At 40.9% G+C, this 20043-nt stretch overlaps 1 protein-coding gene across 1 annotated transcript in view; it reads right to left on the reverse strand.

The window, feature by feature from the left end:
* KIAA1549 (KIAA1549 ortholog) overlaps positions 1 to 20043 on the reverse strand; it is a 146061-nt gene that overhangs the window by 58730 nt on the left and 67288 nt on the right. The window contains exons 6-12 of the mRNA XM_077848504.1: positions 19536 to 19713; positions 18661 to 18791; positions 15597 to 15780; positions 14303 to 14362; positions 12945 to 13093; positions 3693 to 3870; positions 715 to 899 (exon numbers count right to left, since the gene is read on the reverse strand). Of these exons, the coding sequence (XP_077704630.1) occupies positions 715 to 899; positions 3693 to 3870; positions 12945 to 13093; positions 14303 to 14362; positions 15597 to 15780; positions 18661 to 18791; positions 19536 to 19713 (1065 nt within the window). The remainder of the gene's footprint in view (positions 1 to 714; positions 900 to 3692; positions 3871 to 12944; positions 13094 to 14302; positions 14363 to 15596; positions 15781 to 18660; positions 18792 to 19535; positions 19714 to 20043) is intronic.

A 20043-nucleotide genomic window follows, 5' to 3' on the forward strand; every position in this document is an offset into this window, starting at 1 on the left:
TTGGTCTCATGACCCTGAGATCATGACCTGAGCCTAAATCAAGTCGGACGTTTAACCACCTGAGCCACCTAGGCACTCCTAGGTGTGTTGTTTCTTACAAGAAAACCACACAGAATCCTCTTAAGTAAACCAACTGTTCAAAAAATAAAATATATTTTTTAAAAAGACTCAGTACATTGAAAGATTGGTGAATACAGACCTACTCATATATTTAAGTTAAAATGTTTAAGGCATATAGTATCATTTCTCAATGATTAAGTGGTCTTGATCAAAGTGGATAGTGGGTTTCCAACATGGTGGATGGAAAATAAAGGAGCCGTCCAGTGGAGCTGTGTATGAAAGAAATAGACACACAAATCTGATAAAACCTCCCTTGGCTCCTGTTCTTGGAAAACATCCAGGGTTAAAATAGATCAGAATTCATACAAAAATGGATGTGATCTTTGAACTAATCATCTTATAAATAAAATCACAGAACTCAGAACTCATAACATTGCTAAGCCCTGATACAACTTCATCTTCTTGGCATATAATTAATACTACAGAAGAATCGTGGTTCCAGTAAGCAAACATGAGGCAAAGAGATACCACCATTAAAGCCAGAAAATGTCCCTATGAGCTCTGTCTCCCGTCTTTCAGTATCAAGAGCCTGAACTCCGCGTAACTCCAGCCCGTAAGTCTGCCTGTGTGCCGGCTGGGGGGTTAAGCTCTTACCTTCTGACGCTGCTGGATGTTGGCCACCGTGTCAGGTTGGAAGTCTAACTTGTCCGTGCGGCAGAGTTTCCAGTAGAGGATGATGACAATCACCATTACCACCAGCACTGGAATGACCACCCCGACAATGACCCAGAGGTTGTTGCTCTGGGACGCTGGGGACGGCCTCTTCACTCTGTCCAAGGCTGCAGACAAAGAAGACAGGCCGTTCACTAATTCCTCTGCACTCATTTACTGGACAGCCCTTCTGTGCCTTCTTCGATGAGAAGCCTGGGACATCCCTGTCATTTCAGGTCAAGACAACTGGTCAGAGGCTGTGATCTCCTGGTGACCAGAAACGTGACGCAGTAAAACAAACACAACATAGAATGCTACATCCTCAATGCATTACGGACCATGGTGACATATGTGACGTGTCTAAATGAACATGGCTCATCTGATGGCAGAGCTAGGTTGATTCCAGGTCTCCTGACTTCTATCAGCACCACCCTAATCTCAATGCAGGAACGCTTCCATACTAAAAATCAGAAATCCCAGTAAGTAGTCTGCAAGCACTGTCTTAGTTTCCTTACCTGTGCCTCTCTCTCTAAACCCCCTGAAATAAGACTTAAGGTACCAGGTGTCAGTTTTAAAATTATATTATATCCAACTTCCTTACTCTGAATCTGCTACTCCCCACCCTCCTGCCCACCCCAAACACTGCCACCGACTCCCATCTTGCATGGCCTTGGATGAATATACCTCAGTCACTCTGTCTTCACTTCTGTCGCTAGCTCTTTTCCCTAATCTCACCTCCTGGCCCTGGGCCCTCATCCTCTTCATTCTGCACTCATCTTCTCAAAGGACTCAGCTCCTCTTAAAGTTCAGGTTCCAATGACCAGATACCCCAACCCAAAACATCCCCTCCCCTCTGCCCAACCTTCTCATCTGTCATGATCACTTCATAAAAACTGCTCCATAACAAGGCTAGTGGCCTCCTCGTATAAGTTCTTTTGTTCTGGGTGCCTTTGCCTTGCAAACGGTACCTTACTATTTTAAAATGTATTTTATTACATAAATGTGTCATCTTGATATGCTGTACTACTTTGCTCATTAACATGGTCATGACTCTAAGTCTTGTCTTTTCAAATGCAGTTCAGTCTTCAGAAGCAGGGGGCTAAGTTTTAGGCTCTTTTCATATTCCATAATGGTTCACACACACTATGGGATCTAAATGTTTCTGCTCAAAGATGTAAGAACAAAAAGATCCTTAGTGCTGGTTTAAGTGAGGGCTCAGGCCTCTGGGAGACTGAAAAGGGAGGGAACAAGCACTCTAAGGCATAAGCACTATGAAGGAAGCACAAATGACACAGCAGGGACCATGCAGGAAATGGAAAAGGGGACAAGGTGTTAATCTTATTTTTAAATCTGGCCTGAACAGAGTGTATATATTAGTTCATTTTGCATGAAAACAACTGACAGTTCATGAGGAGTGACAGAGTCAAAGTGAGGAGCTGGGGAGACAACTGTATGCTGTTCTTAGTTCTAACCTAGTAACACCCTGGGAGAGGCATAAATGGACCAAACAGGGCTCTGCTACCAGGATCCACAGCTGCACGGGGGCTGAGCCTGATGTTGGCCGAGGAGGCTCCCAACCACAGGATCCTTATCCGGTGGTTTTTAGAAGGAAACTAAGGAAAGAGAGGTACAAAGACGAGAGGGGAAAAAAAAAAAAAAAAAAAAGAAGCGTGAAGTAACTTGAAAGATGCCTATACCCTATTGCAATTCATCTTCTTTCAGAGGGGAAGTGCTTAGCTGGACTGGGAGGCACCTCTCCTACAACCAGAAATGTCCCAGGTGAAGACATCAGTACGCACTGCTTTGAAACAACATACTGAGATGCAATCATATCTCAAATACTAGCAAACCATCAACAGATTATTTGCTTAAGCTCTCCCCCACCATCATCTGTGAATGAGACAAAGTATGCCCATGGGCCCTCACCCTGCTTAGTTTCCAGGGACAAGTACAGATTTCACAAAGAATCTTCCATTACCAAGAATAACCGTGAAGCTGTCGTTTTTTAAAGGTGCCTTTACATCTTATGTGTTCTCTCTATAAAGAATTTTTCAATATTCTCTGATGCTCAATTCCCTTCTAAACACTTACTTATCACTTTAGTGTTGGGAGCAAGTATCACCAAGCTCCTATAGGATTGCTCTCTGGCTCATAAGCAAAAACATCCCCATTAAAATAGCAGTCTGATTCACAAAGGAACATTTAGAGAAATACACTCTTCTGTGACTCTCCTTTTTCTTAATTTTCAATACCCAAAATCTGGGAGTTGAAAAATAAGGCACTGAGAGCAACCACTGCCAGGGGCAGGAGCCAAGTATCTTCCAACAATAATACAGAAATATCCAAATACCTCTTTCTAAACTATGAAGTACTGTGAGGATGGGGAGGGAGAGAAACAGCACTGAAAAGGGTGAGGATCAAGGGCTTCTTTGTGTTAAAAAACTCAGCAGGAAGCCAATAAATGCAGAGGGCACCTCCCAGCTTCCTGTGTGACTAACTGTCCCCACCAACATTCAAAATATGACAGACACGATTTTGGAATAAATACAGAGAAAACAAGTTCTTTTACGTAAGACAAGATTTTTAAAAAGAGGAATAGTACAGAAGTAGGGGAAAAAATATGACAGTTAACTTTAGCTACTAGAACTCACTCTAACCGACACAAAATGCTGGGCAGGAAAACAGCTACAAGCACAAAGCAGCTGAAATGGAAGAAAGACTTTGGCAAGTGAATTTTAACAACGGACATTTTATACAAGTGCCATGTAAGAAATATTAAGGGTCGAACATATAAATCTACTCTGTGCACCTAAGCATGCTTTAAATTCAGATTTCATTGTCCGAAAAAAAACAAAACAAAACTGGCTTTTGATCCCAGCATAGCACAGGCACTACTTAGGGTCTATGCCTCACACACTTACGTTGGGCAACAGCGCCTTGAATTCGATAACCCAAGATAATGGCTGCTCTCTGGATATCTATCTTGTTAATCAGATCTGAAGACTTGACTGCACTGAGTCTTTCTCCATCTTGATCCTCCACAAAGTAGATGAGCTGCACAGGATTGTCATCTCCCTCCAGCCTTGACACGTTTACCATCTGAAAGATAACAGAAACCATTAGCATTTTCAAAGCTCCTATTTCCAGATGCCCTGTCTCAAGGTACTCAATCTTAACTGTTATTCAGGATTCATTCCAACCCTCATAATGAGCTTGTTACACCATCCAGAACACCATTCTGGATATATTCTGGATCCCAGAATCCCCACAATGCTCTCTTGGTGGGAAGAGGGACAATTAAAATGAAAGTTACTCTATACGGGATAACAGACGTGCTTCATCTGCTCAGTCTTCCCTAAGACAAATAGGCAAGTAGGATACAGAGAACACAGGGTTGCCAGGTCCAGGCAGTCTAGAATTGCTACCAATTAGCTCCAGCATATCATGGGAGAACACTGTTGTCCTCCCAACATGAATCATAAGGGTTAGGTACATCACCGATTCTAAGAAATGATCACTGCTTCTATCCAATCTCATCTTGAATCTAATCAGGACTTTCTCTTTTTTTTAGGGCAAGGTTTCTCAACCTTGGCACCTCTACCATTTTGGTTCAATGGGGCAGGGGAGCGGGGAGGGCTATCCCAAATATTGTAGGATATTTAGCAGCAACATCACTGTCTTCCATTCACAAGATGCCAGTACCAACAGCCACCCCCTCCCTCACCAGTTGTGACAACCAAAAATGTCACCAGACATTGTCACATGAACACACGTGGGGAGTGGGGAGGGGAGGGCACAAAAACCACTGCCACTTGAGAACCACTGCTCTCAGGATGATAAATCTCATAAATGCTTTAATACCTCACTCTCAACAATGGATGGATCACAGAGACAGAGAATCAGTAAGGCAAGCGTATATTTGAGCAACACTATAGACTAAAGGAACCTGAGATTTACAGAACATTCCATCCAATCAACAGAATACACATTCTTTTTAAGCACATGTGGAACACTCTCTAAGATACAGTATATGTTGGGCCACAAAACAGTTTCAACAAATTCAAGAAGATAGAAATTATATCAAGTATCCTTTCTGACCACAATGGTATAAAACTACAATCAATAATAGGAGAAAAGCTGGAAATTTCACAAAAACAAGGAAATTAAACAGCACATTCCTGAAAACATCAATAGATTAGGGAAGAAATCAAAAGGGAAATTTAAAAAAAATATCAAGACAAATGAAAACAGAAATACAACTTATCAAAACTTTTGGGATGTAGCAAAAACAGTTATAAGAGGAAATTTTATAGCTATAAATGCATGCATCAAGAAAAAAGAAAAATCTCAAATAAAAAACTTGGGTATCTGGGTGATTCAATCCCTTAAGTGTCTGAATCTTGATTTTGGCTCAGGTCATAATCTCAGGGTTGTGGGACTGAGCCCCACATCAGGCTCCACACTCAGTAGGGAGTCTGCTTAAGATTCCCTCTCTCCCTCTCCCTCTACTCCTCATTCCTCTAGTAAATGCACATGCTCTCTCTGAAAAAAGTCAATAAATCTTTTTTCTTTAAGATTTTATTTATTTATTCATGAGAGACACAGAGAGAGAGAGAGAAAAAGAGAGAGAGAGAGAGAGAGGCAGAAACACAGGCAGACTCCATGCAGGGAGCCCGACGCGGGACTCGATCCTGGGTCTCCAGGATCAGGCCCCGGGATGAAGGCAGCACTAAACCACTGAGCCACCCAGGCTGCCCCAAAGCCAATAAATCTTAAAAAAAAAACAAAAACAAAACACAAACCTAACTTTACACCTCAAGGAACTAGGAGACAAAAAGAAAAACCTAACCCCAAAGTTAGCAGAAGGGAGAAAATAATAAAGACTAGAGTGGAAATAAGTAAGATAGAGAATAGGAAAAATTAATAAAACTAAGAGTTGGCTTTTTGAAAAGATAAACAAATTTGACAAATCTTTAGCTAGACTAACAAAAAAGAAAGCAGACTCAAATGAAAGTGTTAAGTGAAAGAGGAGACACTACAACATATAAAAGAAATACAAAGGATCATAGGAGAATATTCTGAAAAATTACACACCAACAAATTAGATAACCTAGAAGCAATGGATAAATTCCTGGAAATATACAACCCACTGAGACTGAATCATGAAGAAATAGAAAATGTGAACAGATCAATAAGGATTAAGTAGACTGAGTCAGTAATCAAAAACTTCCCAACAAAAAAAGCCCAGGACCAGATGGTTTCACTAATGAATTCTACCAAACATTCAAAGAATTAATACTAATCCTTCTCAAAATTTTCCAAAACAATCAAGAGAAGGGAACATTCTCAAACTCATTTTATGAGACCATCATTACCACGATGCCAAAGTCCACTAAGGACACTACAAAAAAAAGAAAACTACAGGCCAATATCTCAGATGAATTAGATGCAAAAATTCTCAACAAAATACTAGCAAACCAAATGCAACAGTACATTAAAAAGATCATCCAACATGGGGCACCTGGGAGGCTCAGTTGGTTCAGCATCTGACTCTTGGTTTCAGCTCAGGTCATAATCTCAGAGTTGTGAGATCAAGCCCCATGTCAGGCTCTGTGCTCAGCGCAGTGTCTGCTGTGGATTCTCTCTCTCTCTCTCTCTCTCTCTCTCCCCACCTCTGCTCCCTCACTTGCACTCATGCTTTCTCTCTCTCAAATAAATAAATACAATCTTAAAAAAAAAATCATGCAACATGATCAAGTGGGATTCATCTTTGAGATACAAGCATGGCTTAACATATGCAAATAAGCAAGTATGACATATCACATTGATAAATGAAAGACAAAAATCATATGATCATCTCAACAGATGTAGGAAAAGTATTTGATAAAATTCAATTTCCACTCATGATATAACCTCTCAACGAACTGAGTGGGGAAGGAAAATATATCAACATAGTAAAGGCCATATATGACAAACCCAGAGCTAACATACTCAGTTGTGAAAGGCTGAAAGTTTTTCCTGTAAGATCAGAAACAAGACAAGAGTGCCCATTCTCATCACTCTTGTTCAGTACAGACTAGAGTCCTAGCCAGTGCAGTCAGGCAAGAAAAAGAAATAAAAGGCATCCAAAGGAAAAAGAAAAAAAAAAAAAAAAAAAAAAGGAGAAAAGAAGTAGAATCTGTTACCATTTGCATATGACATATTACGTATAGAAAACCCTAAAGGCTCGACAAAAATACTGTTAGAATAAATGAATTCAATAAAGTTACAGGATACAAAATTAATATATTAAAATCTGTTGTGTTTGGTGGTTTTTTTGTGCTTGTTTTAAGTAGCTTCCATGCCCAGTGCAAAGCCCAACGTGGGGCCTGAAATCAAGACCTGAGCTGAGGGATCCCTGGGTGGCTCAGCAGTTTAGCGACTGCCTTCAGCCCAGGGCATGATCCTGGAGTCCCAGGATTGAGTCCCACATCGGGCTCCCTGCATGGGGCCTGCTTCTCCCTCTACTTGTGTCTCTGCCTCTCTCTCTCTCTCTCTTTCTGTGTATGTGTGTATGTCTCTCATGAATAAGTAAATAAAATCTTAAAAAAAAAAAAAGACTTGAGCTGAAATCAAGAGTCAGACCAACCAACTGAGCCACTCAGGTGCTCCCAACGTTATCTACATACTAATAATGAAGTATTTGCAAAAAAAAAAAAAAAAAAAAATTTAAACAGTCCCATTCACAATAGCATCAAAAATAATAAAATAGGGACACCTGGTGGCTCAGCGGTTAAGCACCTGGCCCAGGGCGTGATCCTGGAGTCCCAGGATCAAATCCCGCTTCTGGCTCCCTGCATGGAGCCTGCTTCTCTCTCAACCCGTGTCTCTGCCTCTGTCTCTCTGTGTTTCTCATGAATAAATAAAATTTTTAAATAATAATAATAATAAATACTTAGGATAAATTTAACCAGGAATTAGAAGATCTGCACACTAAAAACTTTAAGACATTGATGAAAGAAACTGAAGACACAAATAAATGGAAAGATACCCCATGTTCATGGTCTGGAAGAATTAATATTGCTAAAAGTTCATACTACCCTGGGGTACCTGGGTGGCTCAGTCAGTTAAACATTGGCCTTTGGCTCACGTCATGATCCCAGGGCCCTGGGATGGAGCCCCACATTGGCCTTCCTGCTCAGCCATGAATCTATTTCTCCTTCTCCCTCTGCCTCTCCACCTCTTGTGCTCTCTCTCTCTCTCTCTAATAAATTTTTAAAATCTTTTTTTAAAAAAATGTCTATACTATCCAAAGCCATCTATAGATGTCATCTATAGCCCTCTGTAGCCATTAAAATTCCAGTGGCATTTCAGAAATAGGAAAACAATCCTAATATTCATATGGAACCAGAGAAGACCCTGGTGACCTAGGAGCCAAGAATACAAAACAGGGAAAAGATAGTCTCTCCAATAAATGGTGTTGGAAAAGCTGTATATTCACAACCAAAAGAATGAAACTGGGCCCCATCTTATATCACTCACAAAAAAATAACTCCAATGGAAAGATTTAAATGTAAGACTTGAAACCATGAAACTCTTAGAAGAAACCTTAAGGGAAAGGCTCCTTGACATTTGTCTTAGCAATGATTTTCTGGATATAACACTCAAAGCACAAGCAACAAAGCAAAAATAAAAACATGGACTATATTAAACTTAAAAGCTTCTGCACAGCAAAAAAAAGATTCAACAAACTATGGAATGGGAGAAAATATGCACAAGATATATATCTGATGAGGAGTTAATATCCAAAATATATAAGGAACTCATAAAACTCAATAGCAAAAAAACAAAAACAAACAAACAAACCCAAACTCTCTAAAAGTGGGCATAAGATCTGAATAGACATTTTTCCAAAAAAGGTATACAAATGGCCAACAGATATATGAAAAGGTCAACCCCACTAATCATCAGAGAAATGTAAATCAAAACAACAGTGAGGTATCACTTCACACCTGTTAGAATGGCTATCATCATAAAGATAAGAGATGGGTGCTGGTAAGAACATGGAGAAAAGGGGACCCTTGTGCATGACTTGGTGGGAATGTAAATTGGTACAGGCATCGTGGAAAACAGTATGGACATTCCTTAAAAAATTTTAAATGGAACTACCATGTGACCAAGGAATCCCACTTCTGGGTATATACCCAAAGGAAATGAAATCCACTATATCTTGAGAAGATATCTGCACTCCCCTGTTCACTGCAGCATTATTTATAACGGCTAAGACATGGAAGCCACCTAAGTGTCCACCTATGGACGAATGGATAGAGAAGATGGAATGTGATACACACACGTGCACACACACATATGGAATATAATTTGGTCATAAGAAAGAAGGAAATCCTGCCATTAGAACTACATGGATGGACCTAGGAGGGCATTATGCAAAGCAAAACAAGTCAGACAGAGAAAGACAAATATTGTATGATCTCACTTATCTGTGGAATCTAAAAAAGCCAAACTCAAAAATAGAGAGTAGATGGTAGCTGCCAGGGGCAGGGGATGGGAGAAATGGATGATGGTGGTCAAAGGGTATGAAGTAAGATGAATAAGTTCTAGAGATCTAACATACAGACAGCATAGTGACCGTAGTTAACAAGACTGTATTATATACCTGAGAGGTGCTGAGAGTGTAGATCTTAAAAATTCTCACCACATCCACAAAAAAGACAACTATGTGAGTAATGGATGTGTTAATTAATCTTGTGGTGGTAATCACTTTGCAATATGTAAAAATATGTGATATTTATTTGATATATGTAAAAATACATATATCAAATCATCACATTGTGTACTTTAAACCTATATGGGGTCATATGTTAATTATCTCTCAATCAAGCTGCAAAGTTGTGCATAAATTCACAATCTCCTAGGTCAAATAGTACTTTGCTTTGTCTCAAGTTGAGCTCTCTCTGGTGTTATAGGTAGTCCTTTAACATTAGGACTTCAGAATCTGGTATACTTGCTGTATCACAGTTTTAGATAAATACACATTTCTATTTTGCTGTTCTTTCTCTAATAATATGCCACAGTTTTACTGCCCCTTGTAACTCCAGCAAAATGCAAGACTGATGTTCTGGGGAAATACCAAAAATGAGTCCAAACCCTCTATTTTGTACAAGCAATTTGAATTTCTGGTCTCTACATTTGCCACTAGCAAAATGCAGTTGCTACTTTTCTAGCCACGTGTACAGAATTGTAATACTGCCCCGTGTTTTGGACATGGCTGCTGGACTCCTCCTTCACCACTGGAATCTTTTGGCAAATCAATAATTTCATGATTTCACTGTGAATGCCTTCTTCCAGATTATTTATAAAGATCCTTATCAACACAGGTCCAAACTCTCATCCCTAGAGAATCTGTTCTTTATACCTCCCATCCTGAGAAGGGCTCATCTATCCCACCCTTTGTTTGCTATTTCTAGGCTAATTTCCTGACCACTTCTATTCCCTAACCACCTACTCCCTCCCCAAACTGAGCTGTAGTCATTAATTTTTTATTAGCCCTTAGAATGGAATACTACTATCAAAGGACTATGTGAATGTTTATTACACTGAAAAGGTCTGATATATTTTAGAAATAGTTTCATCTTGCAGAAACCAGGTCCCCATATATTTGGGTATGTAATTAAAGATTCTACAAACTTGTCCAATCAGAAAGGAACAGTCAATAAAATCTAATTCTAGCATCCTTTTTAGATGACTTCTTATCAGATTCATATCTGGAATCCATACAACCATTGTAGGATAAAGTCATCATTTTGGGCAACATTTTCAATTTCATTTTAAAAATTACTTTCTGATTAAAATCACATGTTCATTGTATAAATTATATGCTCATTGGAGAAATTTTGAAAAACACACAGAATGTATAAAAAATAAAATGAAAATCACCTAAAGTTCAATCAAGTAAATTATTATAAACATTTTGGCATATTTCCATTATTATTTCATAGGTTTCATATTAATATTTGAATGGCAGTGCATGCATTTCTTGGTAATCTCTATTCATTATATCACTCAATATGTCACTCAATTTTTATTTTTAAGAGAAAGGGATGGGGCAGCGAGGAGAGGGAAAGAGAATCATAAGCAGGCTCTATACCCAGCTTGGAGCCTGACCTCACACCCCTGGGATCATGACTTGAGCTGAAATCAAGAGTCAAACATTTAATTGACTGGGCCACTCAGGTGCCCCTCAATAATTTTTTTTTAAATGACAATGGCTACATAACATTCCAACATCTAAAGATTCACTATATTGATTCATTCTTCAACTGCTGGACATTTAGGTTGTTTTAATACTTTCACTTGTACAGATTATATTTTGATGAAGAATCCTACACCATTGTACATGAATTCTTGTCTACACCTCCACACTGGGTCACACTCTAAGGGGGAAGAGATGTAGGGCACAGTCCATATGCAACCCATCAGATGGCACCACCGGCTGGAATGCCTTGGTTAATTTCCACAAACCTTACATCCCCACCTGAGGGAGCTTGTACAACTAATGGAACACTTCCTTATGTAGTTTTATGGTGCTCTATAACTGTTTTATGTGCATAAATTAACCTCCACCCTGACCTTGAAATCTCTGAAGCCAAGCTTGCTAAATAAGGCAAGACTTTCACAAGTCATTTTAATTTCTTCTTTGTTTTATGCTTATTTAATGTTACTTGCAATTTTTTATTAGTTTATAAATTTTCTTTCTTTTCTTTTTTTTTTTATAAATTTTCTTTATACTACAACTGGCAAAGGAACTAGTCTGGAAGAGGGAATCAAGAGCCATTCTTACAGAGAAAACTTGGTAAGGGGATCACAGGACAATGATCCCAGCTCAAGGCAAACCCCCACCACTATCCACTAGGTCAGTTCTGCATCTTTCTCTCTGATACCTCTCAACCACCCACCTCTCTGCCCCTGCACTTCGGGTTTCATCCTGCTAGCTTGCATCAGCAACGCCATAGCTCTAAATATCCCATTTTCCAAGCTCTGTAAGTTAGCGGTCAATCAAGAAAAAAGTCCAAAATAACATAATTCACATTGAGATGGGAATAAATAACAGCCCAAACCTCCAACTCTCTGTGAGCATGTGCAGTTTTAGTAAGTGACTTTTCCATTCAAATGAATCTTTTGTTCCTAATCTTGCTAGTTTACAAAACAGACTCTGTGAAGGTTGGTAACTAGACTTACTGTGGTAGTCACTTTGGAGTGGATGCAAATATCAAATCATTATCTTGTACACCTGAAACTAACATGATGTTATATATCAATTTTACCTCAATTAAAACAACAAAAAGTGGAGACAACTGGGTAATATGAAACAACCAGGGCAGCCCGAGTGACTCAGTGGTTTGGCGCCGCCTTCAGCCCAAGGCCTGATCCTGGAAACCCAGGATCGAGTCCCATATTGGTCTCCCTGCATGGAGCCTGCTTCTCCCTCTGCCTGTTTCTCTGCCTCTCTCTGTGTCTCTCATGAGTAAATTTTTTAAAAATCTTAAAAAAAAAAAAAAAAAAAGAAAGAAACAACCAGGGTTGGCAGGAGGCAGGGAGGATGAAGTACTAGGATAGAGGGCACAAAATTCTCCTCTCTCCTGTCTCTTAAGGTCTCTTCCAGCTGGACGATTTATGGCTATGATGCTACTAATAATACCTACCACTGCATGAAACTGGCTATAGTTTTGGTAATTAAAAAACTACTCCAAAAAATAAGGTCATCTTGATGGCATGGCAACCCAGTGACACAATTCTTTTGCTGTGCTCCCCAATGGGTCTATTTGTCTAGACACTAGTCGAACTCAAATGATACCACATTCACTTGCTACCTGATACAGCCATCAGTCTAAATTAGAATCTTCTCATGGCATTTCCCATTTGCATGAAAATACAGCATGTTTTGGGACGCCTGGGTGGCTCAGTGGTTGATCCCAGAGTCCAGGGGTCGAGTCCCATATCAGGCTCCCTGCAAGGAGCCTGCTTCTCCCTCTGCCTATATCTCTGCCCCACACTGTGCCCCTCTGTCTCTCATGAATAAAGAAATTTAAAAATCCTTCAAAGAAAAAGAAAATACAGCGTGTTTTCAGACAACTCGCTGCCCCTCCTTCCCTCCTCCCTTGGCCTTCTTAGGGTACCTGCACCACACTGTTCCCAGCAGCAATAGTGGCCCTTCTCCACATCCGCCTTCGGGTGGACACCTCACTGAGCAGCTGGGCCAGCTTGCGCTCCATCTCAGCCTGAAACACTTCATTCTGGAGCTGCTTCTCAACGACGCCCAGGAGAACTACATTTACAAAACGAAACATGCAGGCCCCAAAACAAGTTAGCAGTGGAGGAAAAAGGAGTGCATGTAGAGGAGAAATTAACACAGGATTCCTATAAACTGCCAGTCCTTCAGGAGGAGGCATTAAGAGGAGAAAAAGCAAACATGAACGGGGTCATGGGGAGCCAGGAAGTGCCATTTAGGGGTCTTATTTACAGTTCTAAGCTCTATTACACAGACTGGTGGCAAGAAGTCCCAGGAACTCAGCAGCATAGAAGCTTTGTAGCTAAGAACTCCCACACAGGAGCCAACATTTAATCCACACTTCTGTCCAAACTTTTGGAAATGGTCTGAGTTCATATCTTATCTTGACTCAAGACTCAGACTCATAAACTGACCCAAGATAAGGGTGCCTGTCTTAAAACATCTGCTGTAAACAAGATTATCAAACAGATAATGGGCTTGTCAGCATATCATCGGAAAAAAAAAACCCTTGCGTATTAGCCAGAGACCGTTCTGAGACAGGACTACGGACAAGTCTCTGAAGTGCTATGAAAATCATCTGGAAAATGGGGCCACCATACCATGCAAAAAGGCAGAGCCTTTACACAGGATGTTGTATGTGAAGGAGAACCTGCAGGGTATGCGAAGCCATAAATGATGATCATGACCATGGCACATGCTTCCAGCCCACAGACAGCTACTTACTGTGCTGCTCACACACTGGGCACAGTGAGTGTGTAACTAACTCTTACACTTTTATTACCCAGTTAGAAAGCCTTTATCTGCAATGCCATAGCTATAAATATCTGACCCAGGTCCACAAGACTTTTTTAAAAACCTCCTTATTTGATCCCTGAGCTACCTTATTCATCCTCATAAAACCAAACAAATATGGCTTTTAGGGGGAAAAAATAAAGAGAGAGAGATTCTTGCTTTGGAACTCCATCCTGTTCTGGATCAGAAGACTGTTAATTCTTGTTAGACTTTCCCCTGGACTTGATGTATGAATTTTAAAGAAAGCCAATCCTTTTTGTGCCATAACTCAGTGGGACACATTCCCACAGCTGGATCCGAATTCCCTTCTCATTCATTCTTTGCCAAGAATTTAAGGGACATTATGCCCTGAATTTAGGACTCAGAAACAAGAAAGGCGGTATCATGCTCAATATGCCTGCACAGATGTCTTTATTCTTACAGTTCCCAAAACATTATGTAAGTTAAACATACCTGTTCTCACCCAGGAGGACTTCAACAACTGAGATAAGTTTAGCTGTGGGTACTGGAAGGCTATAAAAAGGAAAAGGAAAGGAGGGAAATCTGTAAAAGCACGTTTGCACCCATCAGGAAGGTAAAGTCTAGGGAGTATCCAGTATGTCACACTACAATGCCATTCCTATATCTTTTATGGATATAAAACGTATGTAAGAACAAAACGCCACACTGGTGTGAAGTCATGGACAATATGCAGTTTCTGAGCACAAGTGTCTCCAGTAGAAAGATGGAGGAAAAAAAAGTAAAAGTCTTGCTTGAGTGACACCATGGGACAGACACTGCTTCATAGAAAGCCCGCCTGCCTGTTCGCAAGCTCCCCTTGAAATCTCATTGTTCCAGAGCAATGAGTTTTCACACTGTGTTCCCCAGGGCCCTAGGATTCCCAGCAATGACTCAGGGTAAAATGACCCTATGTCCCAGCTTGCATGGGACAGTCCCAGTGTACCCCGCTGTCCAGCACACTTATTATTTTATCCATACCTGCACAGAACAAAAAGGTGCTGTTTGTAAAGAACAATATTTATCCCTGCCACGTTTGCATCTGATAAGTTATTCTTTTTAATTTAATTAACAGCACACTAAAATGCATAAAAGTCATTAGACCATTTGGCTGCTCCACTTTTGAAAAAGAATTTGATGGTTTTTGGCCTGACTTCAACCCCGGAATCTACTTTTTGAAGTGAATGTTTTCCCCACCCCCACCCCACTCCTTTTGCACCGTGATTCTAATTGCTTCAGCCAGGAAGAGTGGTTTTGTTTGTTTTCATTTATTGTTCTTTTTTTTTTTTTTTTAGTTTTATGTGTACATGTAGTAAAATTTACTCTTTCTGGTGTACAGTCTTACGGCTTTTGACAAATGCACGAAGTTGCATAACCGTCACCACATTAAAGATATAAAGCAGGCTCATCAGCCCCTAAAAATTGCCTTCTGCTACTCCTCTGCAGTCTAGCTTTCCTTCCAGCCGTCACCCCTGGAAACCACAGGTCTGTCCTCTGTGCCTTTGGTTTTACCTTTCCCAGACTGGTGTAGTCTTTGACAATGCCCTTTATTTTCAAAAGACAGTAAGAAAGCAAGGCTAGTGGGTGAGGAGGGGGCCTGGAGGCCCACCCTGAACTGACTGTGAGAAACTCCAATTTTATCTGATTTACAGCCTGGACTTCAGCCAAAAATTTCATGTGGAAAAAAAGGTCTAGCGATGAAAACCCTTGTGTCCACTTTCCCAGCACTTCGCGAGAGAGCAGTACTCACGTTCGGCGATCTGGAGCACAGGGTATCCCAGGTAGAAACTGAACTCCACCACGCTCAAGTTCCTGAGCAGCTGGCTCACTTCTGTACCATTCAAAAACCCCTGCGCACCTCTGACGGCAAAGATGATATTGACTGGGCCCCGCCGAGGAGCGGGCCGTGAAGCACCCATGGTGATATTCAAGATCTGAAAGAAGGAAGGAAGTTTATCCACAAGAAAGCAAAACACTATGCAAAAGGCCTATAATTTCTCTCTCACCACTTCTCTCATTGATTTTTTTTTTTTTTTATTCATGATAGTCACACACAGAGAGAGAGAGAAAGACAGAGACACAGGCAGAGGGAGAAGCAGGCTCCATGCAGGGAGCCCGACATGGGACTCGATCCCGGGTCTCCAGGATCGCACCCTGGGCCAAAGGCAGGCCAAGCTGCTGTGCCACCCAGGGATCCCCTGATTTTTTATTTTAAAGGAGGTAATGGTTTCAAAGGAACGAACTGGCTCCACAACCTGATTCCCGTTTGCAACACTAAAATTCTCAGTTTACTGAAAATGTTTTTTACGTGAAGGGAAGAACTGAACGTGTGTATTGTATCGTCCTCCCTACCCCACCCACCCCAAATCCCACTGAAATAACCATACACTGAACAAATGGGAATAAATCCCCAACAGCTCTGACAATGGAAGAAAATCAGGGATTCTGTTAAGTTGCTGGAAAATGGAGAGAGCATGGGATCACAATGATATAGGCCAGCATCAAGGGAATTGGGACCCACATCATACACAGGCCTGGAATGCAGGGGCCCTGGGACGGCCCCGTTCTTTGCAGGAACGGACAGCAGGGGAGCCTGTGAACAGCTATCAGTGCAATTAATCAAAGCTCGTGTCCCAAAGAGCTTAGCTGACTTTCACCTCTTCTTTCCTTTCTTTCTTTTTTCCTCCTCTTTCCTTTCTAACTGCCACAGGCAGGCCAATACAGAGGTGATGGTAGCAGCCACATCTTTACCTTGACCAGCCCTAGGGAAAAGGAGCTCCCCATCAGCACAGGCACAACGATTGTGTGGGTTTGGCCCCAACAAGAAGGTGGGTAGAGACTCTTATCGGTCAGAGCACACAAAAGACAGGGAAGGAAAGAAAACGAAAGAAAAGGCAGCTTTGGGGATACCTGGGTGGCTCAGTGGTTGAGTATCTGCCTTCGGCTCAGGGCATGGACCCGGCATCCTGGGATCAAGTCCTGCATCGGGCTCCCCATAGGGAGCCTGCTTCTCCCTCTGCCTGTGTCTCTGCCTCTCTCTCTCTCTGTGTCTCTCATGAATAAATAAAACCTTTTTAAAAATGAATAAATAAATAAAACCTTAAAAAAGAAAGAAAGAAAGAAAGAAAGAAAGAAAGAAAGAAAGAAAGAAAGAGAAAGAAAGAAGAAAAGAAAGAGAAGAAGAGAAGAGAAGAGAAGAGAAGAGAAGAGAAGAGAAGAGAAAAGAAAAGAAAAGAAAAGAAAAGAAAAGAAAAGAAAAGAAAAGAAAAGAAAAAGCTTTGTTGTGAAAAGAACACTAAAGCACTCCATTTCCAGGAATCCATATCCTGCACTGGTGAGGGAGGTGGGGGTGAGGGTGGTGGGGGTGAGGGTCCCAGTGCTCCAGTGAATCCTCCCATCGGAGAGACAGGGCGGGTTTAGACACAGATGCCACAGCTGAAGGGGCAAGTTGCCAAAATTAACAACCTGCTTCTTCACTCCTAAGGGCACCTAACCAACGGTCTCCAAATATTTACAGAAAACTGAGAGCATGAACGCCAAGGACCAAGATCAACAAAGAACAATGGGTGCAGAGAAAACCAAGACAGCATGGGCACCAGAAGGCAACTTTTAAGAAATTCTCATTAACGTCCTCAGAGACTTTCCGGGTGGTATCACATTATCATTCGAGATAATCCTGCATTTTTGCAGGAGAAGCCACCATGAAAAAAAAAAAGTCAAGAACAAGGGAAAAATGACAGCTGAAAGCAAATTCAGCAGAGGGGCTGAAAAACATGATGGATGCAGCTGAAGATGAAATTAATGACAAAGTTTAGAAAATCTGTAAAAATAGGGAATTTTTTTAAAAAGATTTTATTTATTTATTCATGAGAGACACACAGAGAGAGGCAGAGACATAGGCAGAGGGAGAAGCAGGCTCCCCCTCCCAGGAGCCTGATGTGAGATTTGATCCCAGAATCCCGGGATCACGCCTTAAGTCCAAAGCAGGCGCTCAACCACTGAGCCACCCAGGTGCCCCAAAAATAGGAAATTTAAAAAGAGATGGTATTATTAGAAAAAAAATATGAAAGGTGGCTCCAGGTGCACAAAAATCTATTTATTATCAATTCTAGAAAGAGAGAACAAAGAATATGGAGGATAAAATATCAAAGAAATATAAAAACGTCAGTAGTTTCCATACAATACACACAAAGTCTGCTCAGTGAGTGGCTATATTCTCTGTTTTTGAGTGAAGCACTGCATTTCATGCTATTCCATAACATGAAATACCAGTATATTCAGGCATCCCCCCCCACTGGATATTTAGGCTGATACCATTCCTTCATAGAACATTCTTGAGGGGCATGCAGGTGGCTCAGTCAGTTAAGCATCCAACTGGTGGTTTCAGCTTAGATGGTGATCTCAGGGTCATGGGATCAAGACCTGCACTGAGCTGCATGCTCAGCAGGGAATCTGCTTAAGATTCTTTATATCGCTGTCTGCCCCCCCCCCCACTTGTGTGCTCTCCCTGTCTACCTAAAATAAAATCTTTAAAAAAAAAATTCTTGGATTTCGGGCATATGCTCATCTCTGTCCAGCTCACCACACCTGAGCTCCCTGGTCATCCGACTACTCCACCATCTTCAAATATGACTACCCCATTCACACTATGTGATCTCAGTGCCCTGGAAAGAGATAGACCTTGACTCATGTGAACTAAACTTCTTCTATAAGAGGGAATTAGTAACAGTGACTTGTGGCCTCAACAAAACATGTGAAATTAGTTCATCTTCAAAGGACAAAGCACCCTGTTCTGCATTCAGGGCTATTCTCACCTGCACAGTGAGGTTATGCGTCCCCTGGTGGTGTTTTCTCACTTCAGAAAGAGCTATCATCAGGCCTTTCTCGATGCGCTGGGTAAAGTTGCAGAAGCCAGTATCCACACTCTGAGGCACGAACTGAAGAACTGAGGAGAAGGCAGCAATCACAGGCCCATGAGCCAGGCACTGTTTTAGGATTGAGGAATGAGGACGCGAAAAATACTAACTCAACTAACGCATCCACAGCATGGGATTAAGTAGTGAGAGGTATAATTTAGGGGTCTCATAGCAGGGAAATGTTGAAAGCCAACTCTACACCAAATGAATATACATAACATGGAAGTGACTTGTATCACTTTAAAATGGAAAAGATACAATGTGAGCATCAAAAGATGCGAAATGCAAAGTCTCAGCTACAGGCGAAATGACGCGGTATCTGGTATTCCTTTAAAACACTCTCAACTCCTCAAAAAAACACAAGGGATAGATGTACAAAATTGGGGATAATGTCAATAATTTCTCAAGTAAGGATGTATGTGTGTGCATGTACCTAATGGTCTTTCATCTCTTAGAGGCTTGGGCTGAAATATTTATGGGTGGGATGACATGATGCCATATCCACATAATGTGGGAGGAGGGCATGCAGGTGCCACAAGTTAGACTAGGAGGTGAAAATCGTTGAAGCCATACGATGAGTATGTGGGGGCTCATTCAACTACTCTGTGCACTTTTGTATATGCTGGAAATTTTCTGTAATTATACAAGTTTGGGTTTTTTTTAAATTTTAAATAAATTTTTAAAAACCCTCCCGCAATTCTTTTAACAACATAAAGAATAAAATGAAATTTTATTTACAAATCAATCAAAACAACTATGCTCAGTTTTCTCACCCGTATGAACTTGGAACCTGGACTCTGGCACAAGGAAGGAAGGTTTCACAGCCAGGATTAATGGAGTTTGGTCACGTACAAGCTTACTATTTATAAGTACATTTATGACTGATATTGCCGTGTAAACGAAAGGCCCAGATGTTACCAGGAACGTGAAGTCAGCGAACAGTTCATAAACCTATGAAAATTTAAAAATACAAAAGACGGTAATTACCTTACTTCAGAGGACTAGAACTCAAAATGAAAGGAAGTTGTACAAAGTAGAAAAGCAACACAGCAAGTAAGGTGAAAAATAAACAGGTAGCTTTAAATGAAGGGGGAGGGCTGCACAGATAATCAAAATCTTATTTTAGCTATGCCTCTTACAGATCCACCAACCTTCTCAAAAACAGAATAAAACTGTAGGAGCAAAGGCAGCGAGAAAGAACAACAGCCAATAATATGAACCGAATGGGGAGTTACGTAAAATTTAAAGTTGTTGTATTTAATCCACATAAAAAGGAGCATT

The sequence above is a fragment of the Canis aureus genome, chromosome 15, assembly GCF_053574225.1.
Source record: "Canis aureus isolate CA01 chromosome 15, VMU_Caureus_v.1.0, whole genome shotgun sequence".
Classification (NCBI taxonomy): domain Eukaryota; kingdom Metazoa; phylum Chordata; class Mammalia; order Carnivora; family Canidae; genus Canis; species Canis aureus.